Here is a 22,770-nt window from a genome sequence, read left to right on the forward strand (position 1 = left end):
TGTGGCATATCTACAAAATGACTTTTTGGAGCAGCTTGTGGTGAAGCCCACTAGGGAACAGGCAATACTGAATTTAGTGTTGTGTAATGAGGCAGATTTAATAAGGGAGCTTAAGGTGAAGAAACCCTCTGGAGGCAGTGAGCATAACATGATAGAATTTACTCTGGAATTTGAGAAGGAGAAGGTAGAGTCAGAGATAACGGTATTACAGAGGAATGAGGGAGGAGCTGGGTAGAATTGACTGGGAGAGGACCCTAGCAGGAAAGACAGTGGAACAGCAATGGCAGGAGATTCTGGGATTAAGTCAGAATACACAGCAGAGATTCATCTCGAGTAAACAGAAGCATGATACAGGGAAGATGAGGCAACCATGGCTGACCAGGGAAGTCACGGATAGCGTGTGATGTGGTGAAGGCCACTGGGAAATCAGAGGATTGGAAAGCTTGCAAAGATCAATAGAGGGCAACAAAAACAGGAAATAAGGAGGGAGAAGTCTAAATACGCGAGTAAACTAGTAAGCTAGCCAGTAATATAAAGGAAGACTGTAAGGGTTTCTTTAGATATCTAAAGGAGAAAAGAGGCAAAAGTGGACATTGGACCACTGAAAAATGATACTAGAGGTGGTAGTAGTAGTAGTAGTAGTAGATAACACAATGTCTGAGGAACTGAATAGTTACTTTGCATCAACCTTCATGGTAGAAGACACAAGTAATATCCCAAAAATTCAAGAGTGAGTGGGCAGAGCTGAGTTTGGTGGCCATCACCAAGGAAAAAGTTCTAGAAAAGCTAGAGCTTTTCACACCGGAAAGGAGGAGGAAAAGAGATGACTTGATGGAGGTGTACAAGGTAATGAGTGGCATAGATAGAATAGATAGCCAGAGGCAGAAATAGCGGTCACGAGGGGTCATACTTTTTAGGTGATTGGAGAAAAGTATAGGGAAGATGTCAGAGATAGGTTCTTTACACAGAGAGTGGTGGGTGCATGGAATGCACTGCCGGCAGTGGTGGTAGAGTCAGATATTAAGGACAATAAAGTGATTGCTGGACAAGCACAGGGGCAGCAGTAAATTGAGGGTTGTGTAGGTTAGGTTGATCTGAGGTTAAGGTAAGTGCTCAGCACAAAATCGTGGGCTGAAGGGCCAAGTCTGTGCTATACTGTTCTATGTTTTATCTTTTGGGTTGCAAGCTGGAATGTAAGAACAGTATGCCCTGGTTTTACAAACTACCTTCATGTTGGTGACATGTGCAAGCGGTGATCAATGAAGAACTTGCAAGGGTCAATGTGGGCATTACTGTGCTAAAGCAAACTAGGCTTGCTCAAAGTGGATCCCTCAAAGGGCAACATTAATTCAAAATGGACAATATTGGAGATATCAAAGAGAAGTCTTGCATTCTGTGTTTTGCAGAATCTTTTACCATGCACCATGTGAGAAGTTCTGAAACAGTGTCCACTGAATACTCTGCCCCTCCCATTCAAGTACACCATTTCTATAAATTTTGTGTTATAATAATTACATGCAACATTTGATGACATTGTTAGTCATGTCCCCCAATCTATACATCCAATCTTGTAAACACACAATCAATGATGGGCATCTCTATGGTTAGCCGCAGATCCCCCCCAATGATTACATGAAGTTACCAGACATCTTTATCACTAGTCCTTGGGACCTTGCACTGTGTTTATCCACATTCCAATATACCGATGACTGCACTCTTCCTCAGACACTTGCCAGCTGTATTATGTTAATTAACAATTATTTATCACTAAGGAACTCTTAAATTCTCTTATGTAATCTTTGTTTTACTGCTGTCATTATGGGATATATAAAAGAATCCTAATTTCTACCCATTATTATGACATTTGTAATATATCTTCCAATCTAAAGTTTGTAATGTGTATAAAGTGATATAGTTACAAATAGTTACAAATAATATTCTAATTATAATGTTATATAACAAGGCCAACAAATTGGGGAGCGGAAACAAACAATCTTTGCATTTTCCAGCTATAAGTTGGTTCAAGTTGAAGATCTGAAATCTGAATACAGGCTGAAGTAACTAGTTGTAGTCAGAAACAGCCATTTAATACATGCTCTCATTAACCTAGGCAACAATAAAAAGGCTTCTTGATGCCAATAACATAACAAATGGCTTCTAGGCTGCAAATTGACAATTCTGCTTAAAGCTGCTAAAAGCTGCATTCCTTAATTAACCATAGTGTGCTTTAACAAAGATTAGCAGAGAATGCTTCCTTTACAGCATAGAAATAAGTAGACTAGATAAGACATTACGAGCCATCCTAACTGACCTTGCAAGTGCAGGTGGAGAAAATAGTTTCTGGAGATAAAGGTACTTGGATGTGTAAAGCAAGGTTGGTTCCCAGGAAATATCACTAGGCTAGATTACTGTCAAAAATGTCATTTTATTAAATTTGATTGGTAATTGTTTGAATCTACTCAGTAACCATGGCTGTACTTCTTTTAAAAAAAGATATAAAAATGTCTTAAGCCATATGTGCAGCTTTTCCTAGAGACACAGAAGTGTTTAACCTCTGTGTTGCTGGACAACATGTTCCCGGCTGCGATGATTAAAGTGTGAAATTTTACAGAACCAGACTGAATTGCAAGTGTTTATTGACTGATCGCAGTACAGAGAGACCTTCCTCCCAGGGGGAGTGCAGATCTTCAAAGACAGAAGTTTGATTCCTTCTCCTTCCCCTCCATCCCCAAACCAAATCGGGCTTTTCTTCAGATACCTTCTACAATAATTTCCCTACCATCTATCACATATTCAAACTCCATTGATAACAATAAAGTTCAATAGCTTTCATAGCTTTCTGCATGCTCAGCTGCGAAGCTATGATCACTTATTTTCCATGCTTTATAGCCTCTTTTGCTCTCTTAAAGATTGTCTCTTTGCACCATTTGTTGCGCCATCTTCCCTGCCAGTGAGGGGTTCCCTTTGTACTGTCTATAGTTGGTTGCTCATAGGAATTCAACTGAATCCCTGTATGGAAACTTGTAGTTTTCATTTTTAATTTCACAATTCTAGTTGATACGTATGTTTAATATAGTTTTTGCTAAATTACAGGCTGGTTTACTAGACATCTCTTATCTAGACTTTTCAAGGATGCTTTATTATCAGAAATGTTTGTGTGTGGAGATGTCTGTTGACAGAAATTTAATTAACTTCCCGAATATCTAATATACAGAAATGACTGTGTGTGTGTGTGTGCTTTATGCAATTTACAGCTGTTTGGAAATGTTTTAACTAATTGGGTTCAGTTTGCCCTTCTACTTTATCTATGCATCCAATATTAGATAGGGATGCCTCACTGACTACATTCCCCTATCCTCTCTCACTGAGACCTTCCATTATCTTATCCAGTGACCCTGTATGGAGGTTACAAATCTGACTGTGAATGTCCGTTATATGTAACTATCAATCCCTTTCAATCATCTTATGTCATCTAAAAAGCCCCAGGTGGCCATCTTGTCAACTTTAGTCATAGGCCACTAGAACAGGCAAATTCAGCTTCTTTGACGTTCACAAAATCCAATCTACCCTAGTTCAGAGCAAAATTTTGTCCCAAAATGTACTTCACTTCATCTTTAATTGTGATCTGGGTTTCACAGTGTTCTTCTCATTGAGGTATGCAGTAGGAGAAGCAGACATGCATCCTGCTACCAGGACCTTCTGATGTTCATGCTGCTGGTCCCATGTGTAAGCTAGGAATTTCCGATCATTATTGTCATACTGCATTGCTATCATAGAGGATATGCTCCAGAAAAGTAGGTTATTTCGTACTTAGTCTACAGGGACTGGAACTGTTGGTAGATAGGATAGTTGAGAGGAGAGCACTACTTTATCCTACAGGTCAGTAAAGCAGGCCATGCCATAAGAACCAACCAGCCTCAACTGAGGCAAAATGTAATACACAAGAGTGCAGAAAGAAAGTCCATGATAAGTTTGCACCAGTGCTACCACCTACTCTAACTCTGTCATTATACATACCTCATACCAAGACTCATTATTCATTTTGATTGATTAATTAATGGGATCGGGGCTGACCATTTGTTGCTCCTTCCTAATCACCCTTGTTTTGAATGGCTTCGCACTTCAGACCACAGTTAAGGTTCATCTATATTGTGGACCTGGAATCAGACTAAGTAAATGTTTCAGATTTTCATTGCTACAGGGCATTATAGAACCAGATGGGTGTTCATGCCATTGATGCTATGTCACCATTAAACAAGTCTCTTAATTCTAGGTATTAATTGGATTTGGTTTTTTTGTACAGCTTTCGCATTCCTACAATTTAGCACTAATATTTGTCATATTTGTTTTTTTCTTTTAACTTGATAAGACCTTTAACTTCCTTGATGCACTGCAGCAACTCATCAAGCCTTCTGTGACAGCACCTTCAAAATGTTTGACCTGTACCACCTAGAAGGGCAAGAGTAGCAGATCTATGGGATACTGCATATTCCCCCTCAAGCCATGTATTGTTTTGATTTGAAAATATGATATACCCTAGTTCCTTCACTGTAGCTGGATCAAAAATCAAGAACTCCTTTCCACATAGTGCTGTGAGTACTCCTATATTAGAGGGACTCTGAGTTGAAGAAGGTGTGCACAATCAGCCTCTCAAAGGCAATTGAAGTTAGGCAAGAAATGCTGATATTGCCAATGATACTCCCATTTCCATGAAAGAAATTGCCATATCTAGTACCACTAGATTTAGAAGTGCATTCGGTACATGGAACAACACCATTTTCATGTTGCCCTCTGAGTAATTTACCATGTTGATTTGGAGAAATAGCGCTGTTTCTTAACTGTTGTTTGGTCAAAGGCTTGGAACTACTACTTCAGCACACCATCGGTGTATCTACACGACATTGACTAGTGGTTCAAAGAGGCAGGTGTCTGCCATCTTGTCAAGTGTAAATAGGGATAGACAGTAAATAACAGCTCAAACAAATAATTTTAAAAAACTTTCAAATGTAAAAACAATTTTCAAAATTACCAAATAAATCATTTTGTTGTGGTCCCATTCTAATCAGTTTCTGGTACACAGATATTTTTCAATTCCTGTTTTAGACCACTGTATTAAAGATTTTCTACGTTTTTGCTTGAAGCTGATTCATAATACCATCTTGGACAGACCTTTAAGTTTTTGTTTAAAACTAAGAATTTAAATGATTTCCAATAAATTGTCAAAAATGTAATACCTTTCACTTTATATTGTTCAGCAATCTAATCTTATTGAGGGATTTCCCTGCTCCTTCAAGAATGTTTTTACATTACAGCCAGCAAGAAATGTGCTCAAGGGATGAAGTAGATTAATCGTTTATGTGGTCTGCTTTTGTTTAAAATAGCTTAGAGAGCAACACCGTTAAAATTGTACAATACTGGATGATTTAAGGTGCATGCCGACTCTGCAGGATCTTTCTCTACCAGAGACCAGTAAAGCTGAGGTTATCATATATTACCATGCTCTATACAAAACTCATAAGACTTTTTTTTGTATTTTCTGGCAGTGAAAATAGATATGCAAGTTGCTTACCACAGACAGTTTTTTTTTGTTTTATTTTCTAGCTTTCTTGAACTTGCAGTAAATAAATGAAATACATTACTGTGTGACACATTTCACACACAATATTTCTAAGCTGACTTGTATTAATTTTTTAGCTTGCTTACTACTACAAGAATTTTGTACTGTATGTGCTCTTATTTTCAGTTAACTCTCAATTTAAAGTTGTTTAATTAGAATTTTGTCTATTCATTTTTGAGCAAATAAAATGTGCTTTTTTTTAAATTGTTTCATTTATAAGACTGAATAGTGAGCATTTTTGTCATTATGTATCTACATCTGTTTTGTACCTATGTGACACTGATAAAATCTTGTCAAAATGAATAATGATTAGCTTTCTAAGTTATATAGTTAAAGGTAATTGTGAAGTGTTTTAGGTTTGAGGAATAGGACTTTTGATTTTTTTTCCATGAGCAGGTATTCTTTAAGAAAATGTAAAACCATGTAATCTGATATGCAAGGCATCTTTTTTGGCAGGTTCATATTTCTGCCTTGAATTAAGTGTATGATTTAAATGCCTATTCAATTGTCATATTGAAAATTTAAAAGTGAGAGAAGTCCAGATTTTGTAGATGGAAGCTGAATAAATTTGTCATATTGTGTTTTGTATAACATTACCTATTGTACGTCACTCACATTATTTATGAAATGCAGCGAAATAACCTATGAAGATCAAAAGAATGGTATCAGGATCTCTTTCAATGCATTCCTTCATTAGTAATTTATGTTCAAGTTGACATCTTTAATATTGTTAATTATCCTAACCAAGAATGCATCTTGTTTGGCACTTTACATTCTGTGCACTGAGCTTGAAATTAATCACCTCTTGTATAGTTTGTTTAAAGTTGTCATTTTAATTTGAATTCAAGGAAGCTAGTTGTTTTATATTAATGCAATTTTACTCAGTTTTAGACACCTGACATTACTTCACTGGCTTCTGGTGTCAATGCTGCTAAATCTGGTATCCTTAGTTGCCAATTCTTCAATGCACCTTTCTTCATCTATATTGTTAAAAGGAGTTTCCTGAAATCTTACTGCTTCATCCATATCTTCAAACTTCTCTCCTTGAACATATTGCTTACTCACAAATAATCTTTTCACAGTTTGCTGTTTCAATCTATCCTGTCAGATTTCTACTCATAACCACAGAACAGAAGTAGCTGTAAATTCAGGCATCACATCACTATGAAAAATGCCTGTTATGCAGTATTCCTTCACATCCTGCGATGCAGACCTTTCGTGTGATTTTGATTGTGAAAGGATTAGCCTTTCCTTGTTTGTTCTATACTGTTGGACTGTCCTGTCTTAGTTGCATGCATACTTATCTGAACATAGCCAGAGCATCTCATGAATCTAATAGGGACTACTACTGACATTTAGTGCAAGGCAAATGGGAGATCATCCTAACAATAAAGCACTGGAAATTTGCAACTCATGCTGTCTATCATAATCCCTACACTTTCTGTCTGCCTACACTATTAGCAATGTGTGCTATAAACACACCCTTCATTTTCTAACAAGATCTAGTCATACTCTTTTCTTTCCTGATTTTCAGTTCTCTTTAACCTTATCTGTGTCGAAAGAAATGTCCAATATGATATTCTGATTTGTTATTGATCTCTTGATTTAAAAAAAAATCATTATAATGTCTTTGTTCAATTTGATTAGATATATTAATATTACCAATAAAGGAACTAATGGGAAAGAAATGTGAGCTATTTGTAAAACACAGATTTAATGTAGAACTATAATAGCTCTTTGGTAATGAATGGTAAATAGTATCCAAAATAACTCCATTTGTTTAACATAATTCACGTTGTATAACAAAGTTGTTATTAACCGGCACCTATGGGACCAAGAGTATGCTGATTGATCAAATGCTCTGAAGAATCAAGAGGTATGCATAATTGCAGTAAACCCTGACCAAACGTGATGCAGGGGGATACACATCATCACTATTATATTTCATTTACAGAGGATGTCACGGTAGATCGTGGCATTTGAGATATACAATTTTTGCTGGTTTATCAAGAGTGCTGTCTGATTAAGATGCCAGTTAAAACAAAGTTTGCTGTAGTTCATATGTGTTATTTAAATTGGTCCTATTCCTCCAAAATGTTAAAGGGAGCAACTTTATTTGTTTCAATTTTCTACTTGTTAAGTGTTTGTCAACAACATATTCAAAGTATCATGATAGGAATTATGGGAATACTTCAGATATTTTTTCTCTTTAGTTATGGTTATTTTATTGTAATTTTCATGATTGACCTTTCAGATCGGACAATTGGTTTTTAAAGGGATGAAGCAACTGAATCGTATCCAGTCACTGGTATTTGAGACCGCTTACAACACAAATGAGAATATGCTGATCTGTGCACCTACTGGAGCTGGAAAAACGAACATTGCCATGCTTACTGTTCTGCATGAAATCCGCCAGCATATCCAACAAGGAATGATCAGAAAGGATGAGTTCAAGGTATGGATTTCGTGTGTGTTTCTTTTTCAAATATGGTTTGTTTCTGTAATAGATACGTTGACAAACCTGACCAAATATGTCACAATCTTAGTATTTGACTGTTAATATTAATAAAATATGTGCACTAATCTGATTTTGTTTTGAACACGATGCAATTTTCAAGGTTAGCACTAAATAAATATGTTGTAAGCAGTTACATTTTGAGCTAACAAGGATAATCACTTTTCACACATTTAAGCTTTAAGCTTAAGTGAACTGAACCTATTTGGCAATCAAGTATCATTTATAATAGTTTCTGCTTCAAATACTTCAATTTGTTATGCATTTATTAACAGCATTTGATTTCTGTGCAGATTGTATATGTAGCTCCGATGAAGGCCTTAGCTGCTGAGATGACAAATTACTTTAGCAAGCGTCTGGAGCCATTAGGTATTCTGGTGAAGGAACTTACCGGTGACATGCAGTTAACCAAAGGAGAAATTTTAAGGACACAGGTATGCCTGAAGGTCCACGACATCTAACTGTTACCTTGATGTAATATGCCATCCAAACTGATTTTACTACAAATCTAACCATCCATTTTGTTCAAAACTGCTTTTTATTCTGAGAGGTTTAATTTCTCTATCAATGTCATTATTTTTATCTGGTATGTTTTCTATGATAGTTATAATCAAACTAGTAAAGGACAAATACATTGTTCTGTTAATTTTAGATGGTTTCACTTTGCAAGTAAAGTCTCAACATTTGTAGAAAAAAAAGAGAGGATCGCTAGTGCTTCAGCCCTGATTCTAGACATTTCACTCCCAACTCTGGCAGCCACCAATTTCACCAGTTGCTGAAAGGGAACATGTTGTACTATGTGTGTCGTGGAGGCAACTGCACACATTCAAGTTCAGTTGCCTTCAAACTGAGCTCATTTTCATTTATGGCTTGTCTAAAACATGACTTTGCAAGAAGAAGGTCTGAAGCTGCTGAAGTTATTTGCAGAGGTATAGGACATTTTTGGACAATCCTGTGGATGTCTTAGGGAGACGTCAGGTGACCTTTGGGCAAGGCAGGGTTTCTTGTGAGATTGCAAGTGCCCTATGTGGTTTTTTTTTAAAGGTTTTCATGAATGTGCATAAAAAGGTGGATAAGCTCATTTGAAATTGTTAAACTTTAAAGGGAATGTCACATTCATTGAAGCTGTCAAGCATTTAAATGACTTGGCCTTCAACTTTTGAGGAAAAAAACTGGGATAAAACAAAAAAAAAGCTGTTTGCTTTTTCATTCCATTGACATACACCTGAGAGTTATCATTGTAGGATTTGTGCTGCATGACTGATTTCAGAATCTACCTATCATCCTGGGGTGTCTGTTATTTAACATTTTGATTTAATCTCCCAGTCATTGTTAAGTTTATGAACTAGGTTTCTGTATATTAGTGCTTGTTTTTATAATAGCTCCTAAGTTTTTGACTATAAATAGTGAATTAATAAATAGACATTTTGGAAGCCCATTTTATTTCATCTGAACATAACTCCTGAGATCAGCCTATGATGGACTGTTGTGAGTTAAGGCAAAGGATGGTCGGTGGGGCATGGGTTGGCAAGTGGATAGGCTGTGGCTTAATGGACATGTCACTGGACAAGTAATCCAGAGTTCCGAATTAAAATCACATTAGGCAAGAGCTTTCAAAAGCTGGTTGGGGACAGATGTTTGCAGGTAAAGGGATGGCTGGAAAATGGGAAGCCTTCAGAAATGAGATAATGAGAGGGCAGAGACAGTAAATTCCTGTAAGGGTACAAGGAAAGGCTGGTAGGTATAGAGAATGCTGGATGATGAAAGAAATTGAGGGTTTGGTTAAGAAAAAGGAGGAAGCTTATGTCAGGTATGGACAGGATAGATCAAGTGAATCCTTAGAGTATAAAGGCAGTAGGAGTATATTTAAGAGGGAAATCAGGAGGACAAAAAGGGGACGTGAGATAGCTTTGGCAAATAGAGTTAAGGAGAATCCAAAGGGTTCAAATACATTAAGGGCAAAAGAGTAACTAAGGAGAGAAAAGGGCCTGTCAAAGATCAGCTACATGGCCTTTGTGTGGAGCCGCAGGAGATGGGTGAGATACTAAACGAGTATTTTGCATCAGTGTTTACTATAGAAAAGTACATGGAAGATATAGAATGTAGGGAAATAGATGGTGTCATCTTGAAAAATGTCCAAATTACATAGGAGGAAGTGCTGGATGTCTTGAAATGCATAAAAGTGGATAAGTCCCCAGGACCTGATCAGGTGTGCACTAGAACTCTGTGGGAAGCTAGAGAAGTGATTGCTGGGCCTCTTGTTGAGACATTTGTATCATCGATAATCACAGATGATGATGTGCTGAAGACTGGAGTTTGGCAAACATAGTGCCACTCTTTAAGAAGAGTGGTAAGGACAAGCCAGGGAACTATAAACCAGTGAGCCTGATGTTGGTGGTGGGCAGGCTGTCAGATGGAATTCTGAGGGACAGGATGTACGTATATTTGGAGAGGTAAGGACTGATTAAGGATAGTCAACGTGGCTTTATGCGTGGGAAATCATGTCTCACCAACTTGATTGAGTTTTTTGAAGAAGCAACAAAGAGGACTGATGAGGGCAGAGCAGTAGACATGATCTATATGGACTTAAAAGGCGTTCGACAAGGTTCCCCATGAGAGACTGGTGAGCAAGGTTAGATCTCATGGAATACAAGGCGAACTAGCCATTTGGATACAGAACTGGTTCCAAGGTAGAAGACAGAGGGTTGTTTTTCAGACTGGAGACCTGTGACCAGTGGAGTGCTACAAGGATTAGTGTTGGGTCCACTACTTTTTGTCATTTATATAAATAATTTCGATGTGAGCCCAAGAGATGTGATTAGTAAATTTGCAGTTGACACCAAAATTGGAGGTGTCGTGGACAGCGAAGAGGGTTACCTCTGAATTCAACAGGATCTGGATCAGATGAACCAGTGGGCTGAGGAGTGGCAGCTGGAGTATAATTTTGTTAAATGCAAGGTGGTGCATTTTGGGAAAGTAGATCTTAGCAGGAGTTATACATTTAATGGTAAGGACCTAGGGAGTATTGCTGAACAAAGAGACCTTGGAGTGCAGGTTCATCGTTCCTTGAAAGTAGAGGCACAAATAGATAGGATAGTGAAGAAGGCGTTTGGTATACTTTCCTTTATTGGCCAGAGTATTGAGTACAGGAGTTGGGAGGTCATGTTGCAGCTGTACAGGACATTGGCTAGGCCACTTTTGGAATATTGCATGCAATTCTGGTCTCCTCCCTATCGGAAAGATGTTGAGACTTGAAAGGGTACAGAAAAGATTTAAAAGGATGTTGCCAGGGTTGGAGGATTTGAGTGATTTGGGAGAGGTTGAATAGGCTAGGGCTGTTTTCCCTGGAGTGTAGGAGGCTGAGGGGTGACCTTAGAGGTTTACAAAATCATGAGGGGCATGGATAGGGTAAATAGACAAGGTCTTTTCCCTGGGGTGGAAGAGTCCAAATCCTCCAACCCTGGCAACATCCTTGTAAATCTTTTCTGAACCCTTTCAAGTTTCACAGCATCTTTCCGATAGGAAGGAGACCAGAATTGCACGCAATATTCCAACAGTAACATAACCAATGTCCTGTTCAGCCGCAAAATGACCTCCCAACTCCTGTACTCAATACAGGGCATCTTGAGATGGACAACAAATTCTGGCCTTGCTAATAATGCCCACATTCCACACAAGAATAAAGGAAAGAAAAGGAGTATAGAAGGGTAATTGCAACTGGGTGGAAGGGCATTGATTATCCTGTGTTGTATTGCAGGGTGGCTAGGGAGCAGAGATTGCAATGAGGGAGCATGGGAGGTGAGTTGAGAGATATGCAAACATACGAATTAAGAGTATGAGTGACCATCCGGCAACTAGAGTTTACTTATGTATTCTAGAAGAGCATGGCTGGTCTGCCTGGTCTGCATTTCTACCTATACCTGATAATGTTTCATTCCTTTGCTTATCAAGAATCTATCCATTTCTGTTTTAATATTCAAAAACTGTTTCTATTGTCTTTCTATCGAAAGCAATTGCAAAGATTCCTAATCCTTTGAGAACAAAAATTCTCTTCATCACTGTCTTTAAACAGGTGACCTCTTACTTTTAAACTGTTTCAGAATCTCCTGCAAGATCAAACATCCTTTCCTTATCAACCCTGTCACTAGCCCTCAGGATCTTGTATGTTCAATCAACTTTTCTTTTACTGTTCTAAACTCCAGCAGATACAGGTTGACTTTGTCTCATTTCCTCTGAAGCTGATCCAATCATTCCCAATATTAGGCTAGTTACCCTTCTCTGAACTGCCTCCAATGCATTTATATTTTCATTGAATAAATAGACCAATGCTGTACATAATAATCCAAATGTGGTCTCACATATGTCTTGTGTAACTGAAGCATAATCTCCCTTTTGTATTAAGTTACATTTATAAACAGAATTTCATTCTGTTAGCTTTTGTAATTATTTGTTGCCCCTGCATACTTGTCTTGTGATTCATGACATCTCAGAGCTGTGTAATCTCTCCATTTCAAATAATTTCTTTTTTTATTTCTCCTGCCAAAATTGATAATTTCACACTTTTTAACTTTATGGTCATTTTGCCAGATCCTAGGATAGCGAAGTATCCAATCATTGCACCTTTGTGGCCACCTAATGTCTTTTTCACAGCTTACTTTCCTATCAATCTTAAGTTATCAGCAAAGTTAGCTACCATACCTTCATCCCTTTATCCAACCATTTATGTAAATTGTAAAAAGTTAAAGCCCTAAAGCAGATCTCTCACCACAGCTCATCACATCTTTCAGCCTGATTTATGCTACTCTGCTTTCCATATGTGTCTATGTAGGAAATTACTGGCAGTAATGTTTTTCATTGTTTGATTTCTGTAAAGTTTTCTTATCTAGAACCATTGTTATAAATTGCCTGCCGCAACCCATAAACTGATCTCATGTAGGCTTAGTTTTGCAAAGAAAAAACACATGGCTTAACATAACTTGTATTTAAGTCATTTCTGTGAAAAATTAGTTACAGGTTCTGAACTGTATTAATGAGCCATGGGAATTGTTAAGTATATAAGTATTACTTCTGACCTTGAAATAGCTTTAGTATTTCTGTATAAAATCTTATCTTTCATCTAGCAGATTAATTTCCTGTCAGTCAGTATAACTTTGGAAATAGAAAAACTTCTCTCAACAGTAATGTGGGACAAAATTGATAAGTCAAGTGGATGAAATTTGTGTCCAGGAAAGGTGGCATGTTTTGTTCCAGGGACCATTGCAATTTGTGAAGAGGCAACAAAGACTATTGATGAGGGCAGTGATGTTGATGGTGATATACTTAGATATCCCAAACGTATTTGATACAATGCCATGTAACAGACTGGTGAGGCAAATTTGTAGCTTGTGGCATAAAAGGACTGTTCATAATGTGGATATGACATTGGCCGAGTGACAGGTAACACCAAAATGGTGGTTGCATTTTCTTCAGATTGGAGGAAGGCTTGTCGTGGCATTTCTCTGAATTCAGTGTTGGGCGTCTTGATTTTTCTGATATATCAATGACCTTAACATTGCTGGACAGGCTCCAATTTTGAAGTTTATGGACGATGTAAAATTTGGAGGTTATGTGAACTGTGAGAAGGACAAAAGTGGGGTGGAGGAGCATGGAGACCTGGCTATGTATGTTTAAAAGTTATTCAAACTGGCAGGACAGATTGAGTGTATGGTTAAGAAAAAAATAGTTTCCTAGACTTCATTAGTTGAGGCGTAGAGTTCAAGAGTAAGGAAGGAGCCTTTTAAAAATTTATTTTGGGTATTAGTTTGACCTCAACAGGTGTGTTGCCTGTAATTTGTGCACGACACCTTAGGATACATCTGAAGTTTTTGAAGAGTGCAGAAAAGATTCATGAGAATGGTTCCAGGGATGAGGAACTTCAGCTATGAAGTTAGATTGGAGCAGTTGGGACTGTTTTCCAAGAAGAGAAGGCTGAGTGGAGATCTGACAGAGGTATTAAAGGTTATGGTGTTTTGGACAGAGTAGATGGGAGGAACTGTTCCCATTTGTCAACTGATCAAGAACAAGAGGCCAAAGATAGGAGAAAAGGCTTTCTTACACAACAATGGTTCCCTTGATTGTGCTGGAGGCAGATTCAATTGAGGCATTTAAAAGGCTGCTATTTGAAAAGGAACAATATGCCGCTTCTCAGGGATAAAGTAGGACAAATTCAAAAGTTAATAGAGTTGGTGCAGACTTGTTGGGTTGAATCTGCGCTATATTAATTCTGAAATTCTGTGATTATAAAAGTTGAGTTTAAATAAGTTTGGTTCAATAAGGTGTAAAAGTGTAGCAAATTTCTTAACGTTCACAGTATAAATATTGTGATTTGTTAAAATGCACAATAAAATCTGTTTTAAATATTTCAGTAAGCTAAAAGACATCAGTCTGAGCCTCAATATACTTTTAACATTGCTTGAAATGGCAAAGTTGCTGTGATTTCTTTTATTAAGAAAGAAATTGCCAAATTGAAATTGTAAACTATGCCTGAAGTTATGCCAGATCTGCTCAGGATTAGCAGTTGGTATAAAAGACTACAAAATGCACATACAAAATACCACATAAGTACTCCAGGTATTTTGAAAATTGTGGATGTATCCTTCCATCATTTTCTGCACAATGATTTTTATGATTAATCATGCTCTTGCTGATTTGCAGAAAGCTGCCCACCCTATGAGGTACCAGTGCCTCAGGTCTTTTGAAAATTAGGTTCTTATCTCCAGGAACAGAGCTTTTTTTTTTGTTGCTTTATCTATTTTTTTCATTCAGTTAATACATTTTAGTGTTACTGATTCTCATAAGTTGGAAGTTTACTGTTTTGAACAGAGCTAAAGACATCAGGACTTAAGTTATAATAGGTAGAACATCCCAGTGTTTTCGGTTGGTACAGCAATACATTTTTCAGAGCAGAGTGTATTTACCTCAATTGTGTCTCTGCCATAAATACAATATTTTCATTAGTTCAAGGTATGTGAGCATTTCTGTTACAGCCTGTTATTGCTGATCCATAATTGCCTTGAAAGTGTATTGGTGAATGCCGTCTTGAAATGTTGCAGTCCTTGGCATGTAGGTACATCCACAGTGATATTAGGGAATTTTAGGGTTTTGACCTAATGACACCAAAGGTTCTTAGGGTGATGTGTGATTTGGATGTGCAGTTGACTGTTTTCGTGCACTGGCTATCAGTGTTGTGTGTTTTCTGCTGTCCCCCTCTCCCCCTTTACAAGTATGTGATAAGGAGTAAGAGGAAGCCATTTGGCCTATGAGCGTGCTGTGCTGTTTAATAAGATCATGGCTAATGCTATTGTGTAATCTACCTTCCTGCCTATCCCCTGTACCCTTTCATGTCAGACCTGAATGTGTCTGACAAAGCCTTAAAAATATCCACTGATCCTACCTCTACTATTCTGTCAGGGAAAGACTTCCACAGACCAATATGAAAGCTCTCTGAATTTCTATCTAAAATGGGAGGCTCCTGACTTTTAAATTGTATATCCAATTTTTAATCTCTCCCACAAGAGGAAATATCCATACAGCATCCATCATGTGATCTTTTATGTTTCAATACGATTATCCCTCATTACTTCTGAACTCCAATGGATACAGGTACAACCTGGTCAATCATAGAACATAAAACATTACTGCACAGTACAGGCCCCCGGCCCTTGATGTTGCGCCACCTGAAGCCCATCTACCCTGCACTATTCCATTATCATCAATATGTTTATCCAGTGATCATTTAAATGCCTTTAAAGTTGGCGAGTCTACTACTGTTGAAGGCAGGGTGTTCCACGCCCTTACTACTCTCTGAGTAAAAGAAAACTGCCTCTGACATCTGTCCTATCTTTATCACCCCTCAATTTAAAGCTGTGTCTCCTCTTGCTAGCCTTCACCATCCATGGAAAAAGATTCACTGACATCCTATCTAACCCTCTGATCATCTTGTTTGTCTCAATTAAGTCATCTCTCAACCTCTTCTTCTCCAACGAAAACAGCCTCAAGTCCCTCAGTCTTTCCTCATAAGACCTTCCCTGCATACCAGACAACATCCTGGTAAACCTCCTCTACACCCTTTCCAATGCTTCCACACCATTCCTATAATGTGGTGACCAGAACTCTATGCAATACTGCAAGTACAGCCACACCAGAGTTTTGTACAGCTGCAACATGACCTCATGGCTCCGAAACTCAGTCCCTGTAATAATAAAAGCTAACACACAACATGCCTTCTTAACAACCCTATCAATCTGGGTGGCAACTTTCAGGGATCCATGCACATGGACACTGAGATTTCTCTGCTCATCTACACTACCAAGAATCTTACCAGTACTCTGTATTCCTGTTACTCCTTCCAAAGTGAATCACCTCATACTTTTCCGCATTAAACTTTATTTGCCACCTCTCGGTCCAGCTCTACAGCTTATCCATGTCTCTCTGTATCCTGCAACATTCTTTGCACGGTCCACAACTCCACCAACCTTAGTGTCATCCACAAGTTTACTAACCCATCCTTCTATGCCCTCATCAGGTCATTAATAAAAATTGCAAACAGCATTGGCCCCCAAAACAGATCCTTGCAGTACACCACTAGTAACTGAACTCCAGGATGAACATTTCCCATCAACCACCACCCTCTGTCGTCTTTCAGCAAGGCAATTTCTGATCCAAACTGCTAAATTATCCTCAATCCCATGCCTCTGTATTTTCTGCAGTTGCCTACAATGGGGAACTTTATCAAACACTTTACTGAAATCCATATACACCAAATCAACCACTTTACCTTCTTCCATCTGTTGAGCACCTTCTCAAGGCACGACCTACCCATCTCATAAGTGTTGACTCTTCCTAATCAAATTAATCCTTTCTACATGATTATAAATCCTATCTCTTATAATCCTTTCCAATACTTCATCCACAACTAAGTAAGGCTCACTGGTCTATAATTACCAGGATTGTCCCTACACCCCTCCTTGAACAAGGAGACAACATTTGCTATGTTCCAGTCCTCTGATACTGTTCACTTCATATCAGGAATCAAGTCAAGTGAACTTTTTCTATATTGCTTCCAATGCTAGTTCAAAGAATCTCTCAAACCTGAACCTAACTTGAAAGAAAATTAGACGTACCTTATATTATTCATCTCCAATAAACTTATTGCTGGATTAATGAGTTTGCTGCAGTCCATGTTGCACCAGCAGATGGTGCTATGAGAGTTATTCTTAATGTCAGATATTATGTAAAATTAGAAGCTACCAAATTATTGTCAGCTTATCTGGCAGAGCGGCCCAAGCAGTTGCCCTTTTCTGCCAGTCAGCAATGTAATCCTTATGTTACATTCTGATACTATCAATGGAGCTTTGGCAGTGCTCTTTTGAAATATATTTTGGACTTTTTACTATTTCCCTTGTTGAATGATTTCTGTAATAACCTGCTTCCAGTTACTTCACAGCTGTAATAAAGGCAAGAATATGAGCAGGGTAACAAAAATCACCAGCTTGAGAGTGTCACACTGCATTGAAGGCATATTATGCTTGACATGAGAGTAATTAACGCAAATGCTGCATGGACAATAGAATTTATTTTCCCTCAAGCCAGCACTCCTGTTTTTGGTAATATCAGCAAAATTTGTCTGAATCTTGTTTTTCTTATGACTGTTACTTGCTTCGCAGCAGAAAAATGATATTAAAAAGAGCTCGCCATCATTGGGAAGTCAAAATTTTAAAAATCATGTAGCTAAATTGAACTTTTTCTCTGGTCAAAGTTAAGTATATAACTTTCTAAAAACATCATCTTGAGAACTGGAAATTGTCTGCTTATAGGCAAATCAGAGTTGTACTGTTGACCCATAACTAGCAGGTGTTGAAATTTACATCTGTTTGGTACAGTCTGAGAAAGGGCCACAGATTCAAAACATCTGCTTTTTCGCTGCAGATGCTGCCAGACCTGAGTTTTTCCAGCAATTTCTGCTTTTGTTTGTTTCAGATTTCCAGCAATGCAATCCTTTGTTTTAATTTAATATGTAATTCCACTCACTGCCACTTTCATGTGAGATCAAGACCAACCATCTAACAAAGGTAAAAAGGTTATAGTCTCTGTCAACTAAGAGTTTCATATTGAAGTACAGTAGGTTGTGTAGTCCGATGCTTTTTTAGAACCTAGTTATCCAGCATTAAAGACATTTTGTGTTGGTTTTTATGACCAGTAAAGACAGTTTTCTTACTGAAAGTACTCTTTCAAAAGGTTGTTTGAAAGAAACCTGTGTAATTGTGTTTGACAATGTGATGAATAAACTGGGTGATACCTGAGAAAAATGGTTCTGTTTTACTTATCGAATGGTATATGTTGGTATACTAATTCCAGTTCAAAAAGATTATTTTTGTGGTTTATTGATACATTTAAACTCTTATTCAAAATATTCTGGAATAAAATCATCAGATGTATAGTTTTCAAACAGATTTTTGTTTTGCTTTGTCTTAACCTTTGTTAATATTGCAGAAGCCTCAATTTCCTTTAAGTCTGGAGGTGTGTTACAGCCACAGAATTTGTATGGCTGGTCCAGTTCAGTTTTTGGCCTGTGGGATTTTGGTAGTAGGAGTATCAATGATTAAATGCCATTGAATTCAATGCATGACTGTTAGATTCATCTTGTTGAAGATACCACTGGCTGTCTCTTGTGTGATGTGAACGTTACTTGCTGCATATGGACACCTACAGCTTCGCTGTCTGAAGAGTTGTGAATGGTCCCGAATACATCAATACAAATGATAAGACTGAAGCATTTTCAACAATCTTCAGCTAGAAACGCTAAGTGCATGTCCATAAGACATCAAGATATGGCTGGGGGCTTGGACCCCACGGCAAATGCTATGGCTCTGACAACATCTTGACAATAGTGCTGAAAACATGTGCTGTAGGACCAGTTGTGTTCCAAGGCAAACAGTTCCAGTACAGTTTCAACACTTGCATCCACCTGATAATTGCCCATGTAAGTCCTGTATAGAAAAAGCAGGACAAAACTAATCTGCCAGTTATTGCCACATCAGCCTAATCTAGATCTTCAGTGACAATAGACAATAGATGCAGGAGTAGGCCATTCAGCCCTTCGAGTGGTGTTGAAAGGTCTCATTAACAGTGCAATTATGTGTCACTACTAATCAATAACCTGCTTATTGATTCTCCAGTTTGGATTTTACCAGGACCACTTCATTGAATCCCAACTTCGTTGCTTCATTCTCTTGACCTCTCAAACATGATCAAGAGAGCTGAATTCCAGAGGCGAGGTGAATGTGACTGTCCTTGACATCATACCTGGATCAAAGGAAGATGGCTGTGGTTGTTAGGGATCAGTCATCTCAGCTCCAAGAAATCTCCGCAGGTAGATAATTTAACAATGATCAGCACCATTCACGATGACCAGATATTGAAGCAATCCATGCCCAAAGGCAGCAAGACTTGGCCAATATTCAGACTGGGGCTGACAAGTAGTAAGTAACATTTATACTGCACCAGTGCCAGGCAACGGCCATCTCCAACAAAGAATCTAATCAACCCTCGAATTTCAGTGGTATTTGCATCACTGAATCTCTCACTATCAATACCTTAGGGGCTACCATTGACCAGAAATTGAACTGAACCAGTCATACAAATACTGTGTCTGCAATAGCAGTTCAAAGGTTAGAAATTCTGCAGCAAATCCAGTCCAGCCTGTTACAACCCTCAATCTAAACAGTGGTTAGCACTGCTGCCTCACAGCGCCAGAGACCTGGGTTCAATTCCCACCTCAGGCGACTGTCTGTGTGGAGTTTGCACATTCTCCCCGTGTCTGCGTGGGTTTCCTCCGGGTGCTCCGGTTTCCTCCCACAGTCCAAAGATGTGCAGGCCAGGTGAATTGGCCAATCTAAATTGCCCATAGTGTTAGGTAAGGGGTAAATGTAGGGGTATGGGTGGGTTGCGCTTCGGCGGGGCGGTGTGGACTTGTTGGGCCGAAGGGCCTGTTTCCACACTGTAAGTAATCTAATCTAATCTAATCTAATAAACTTGATCATAAGCAAGATGACGGAAGAGGTTGTCAACACTATTAAGCTGAACTTGTAAACTTACTAATGTCTAGTTTCTGCCAAGCTCCTGACCTCACTTCACCTTAGTCCAAATGACAAAATAGCTGAACTCTACAGTTCCTGATGAAGGTCCACCTGCAGCTATACCCAGTAGAGGTAAACTGAAGCCCTTAACAGATCACTGTTTGGCCACTTATGGACCTCAAGCGACCACTCGGGCACCATTTGGTGGGGTTGAGGTGACGATGGACATTCACTCTCAGAGATTGAACTGTGGTTGATGCAAAAGGATAGCAGATCCTTCCTGGATCCAAATTCACTAGGTCCAGGAGCAGATATTTGTCTTGTGGTGATGCTAAAAGGGCCGTGAAGAAGACCAAGGACAGTTTTTTAAAAAAAATCTTGCTGATAAATCTTATTTGCTAATTCAATTGGACAGGCAAGTATGGACTAGAATGATAAGTTCAATTTATATAACAGCTTTAAGATCACAAAATGATGTAAGCAGACCAATGTGTAACACTGAGCCAAATAAGGAAATCATGCGTTTTTCAAACTATCTTAAGTGTGAGTGCACTTTGTCCAATATTAATGGACTTTTTAATTATTTAGGTTGTTTTATGACCCACCATGGTAAATAGTGGGACTTCAAGCTTTAATGCTGACTTCTGAAACTTGATTTTTCAGCTGAAAAGAAAACATAGACTGTTAGGTGCACTTTTGCTTTTGAGTGGAACAGTCCTGTGAATCCTTTGGAATAGGATGACTGTGTAGACTAATTTTCCTGAGAAGGGAAAAATATACAGTGTACCAGATTACCTTAGAATGAAAGTTGGTGTTAGTACAGACCAGATAATTGGGAGAGAGAAACTCTGAAAAAGTTACTTCAAGCTAAGTACGTTTAAACTCAGATGTAGGATAGCTCCATGAAGAAGCTACACCATTCTAGTCTATGCATTAAATCACAAGTGAATTAAACCTATTGGGGTGTTAGTTAAAATAAGTAATGTGTGGGTGGTGTTTTTGGGTCCACACCAGTGGTGTTTTTTTTTGTTTCTTTTTCAGTTTATTATTGAGTGTTTGGGATTGATGAGATTATATTTTACTTTTTTTTAAAAAAAGTTGTTGAACTTGTATTATGAGGATTATTTTATTTTATCCTAACTTTTTTTTAGAAACATAGAATCTTGGTGAGGCACAATTTCAAAAAGACATCCCTGCTCCTGTACACTGATCATCTTGCCCTGAAGGCCAACATAGTATTTGCCTTCACCCCACTTGCTATATCTGCATCTTTACTTTCAGAGGCTGGTGTACAAAAACACCCAGGTCTCATTGCATCTGACTCTTTTATAAACCATGACTGTTCAGATAATCTGACCTGACTTCTTGTTTTAAAAATGGGTAATCTCACATTTATGGGAGAAAGTGAGGGTTACAGATGCTGGAGATCAGAATTGAGTGTGTGGCACTGGAAAAACACAGCTGTTCAGGCAGCATCCGAAGAGCAGGAGAATGAAGAGCTTATGCTTGAAATGTCGAATCTCCTGCTCCTCGGATGTTGCCTGAGCAGCTGTGCTTTTCCAACATCACACTCTCAAATCTCTCATTTGTCCACATTATACTTTATCTCTCATTCATTTGCCCACTTACTCAACTAGTCTAACTTGTTCTTCTGCAATAAACTTCCATTTTATTGTAAAACAAAATCTGCAGCATTGCATGTTTATGCTTCAGTGAGAGGACACTGAATTAAAACCAAAACAACTCAAAACATGATCTATCAAAGCAGGTTCTCAACTGGTATCTGACTTGTCTAGTCATGACATCAGCTGGGATCATCCAAAGAAATGCTTTGCACTGAATAATTTCCATCTTCTCAAAGATACTTAGGAATGGGCAATAATTTCTGGCCTAGCCTGTGGTACCCATACCTGTAAATAAAATCTGTTATTTCTGTGTCTAGTCTTTGCTAGAACACTTTGAAATTAATTTTAATTATTCTGCTTTTTCCCCCATACCTATATCTACCTTTCTTCAAATATTTCTTTACTGAGCTATATACACATACCCTATAACAACTACTTATTACCTTAATACTTAAGTGAAATATGTTTATTTCACTCTCGTGTGCAACATGCTAATGCTGCTGGCTAAAATTCTGTAGTATGATGAATGAAGATTAATGTAACCAAAAACAAAGATTTATGATTTTAGGAAGATTGGAGATTACAGAGGAGAGCTGAACTGTAAAATGGATCAGGTGTGAAGATGTGTTAAAGACTTAAACTGCACAGTGTGATGAGATGATCTTTTTAAGAGGGATTTGTTCTGTCCTGTTTCTCTTGAAGAGGTGTGTTGTCGACCTGGTGGCAAGATTTCTGCTCCACGGAAAGCAGAATAAGTAGTTCTTGGGTAATTGTTTTCAAAATAGACAAAAGAAACATGAATGGGTGGAGTCAGGCTCTCACAGATCCAGGATTTTAGTTAGTTCAGTTGAATTTTTGGAGTTGAAGCTGCGAACTACAGCTTGCTCTCTGCTGCTG

At 38.2% G+C, this 22,770-nt stretch overlaps 1 protein-coding gene across 3 annotated transcripts in view; it reads left to right on the forward strand.

Annotated features, from left to right (window-relative positions):
• ascc3 (activating signal cointegrator 1 complex subunit 3) overlaps nt 1-22,770 on the forward strand; it is a 550,255-nt gene that overhangs the window by 69,783 nt on the left and 457,702 nt on the right. For all 3 annotated transcript variants that reach the window (XM_072553139.1, XM_072553156.1, XM_072553148.1), the window contains exons 9-10: nt 7,872-8,072; nt 8,426-8,566. In XM_072553139.1, coding sequence (XP_072409240.1) covers nt 7,872-8,072; nt 8,426-8,566 — 342 coding nt within the window. The remainder of the gene's footprint in view (nt 1-7,871; nt 8,073-8,425; nt 8,567-22,770) is intronic.

This window comes from Chiloscyllium punctatum, chromosome 3, assembly GCF_047496795.1.
Source record: "Chiloscyllium punctatum isolate Juve2018m chromosome 3, sChiPun1.3, whole genome shotgun sequence".
NCBI lineage: Eukaryota > Metazoa > Chordata > Chondrichthyes > Orectolobiformes > Hemiscylliidae > Chiloscyllium > Chiloscyllium punctatum.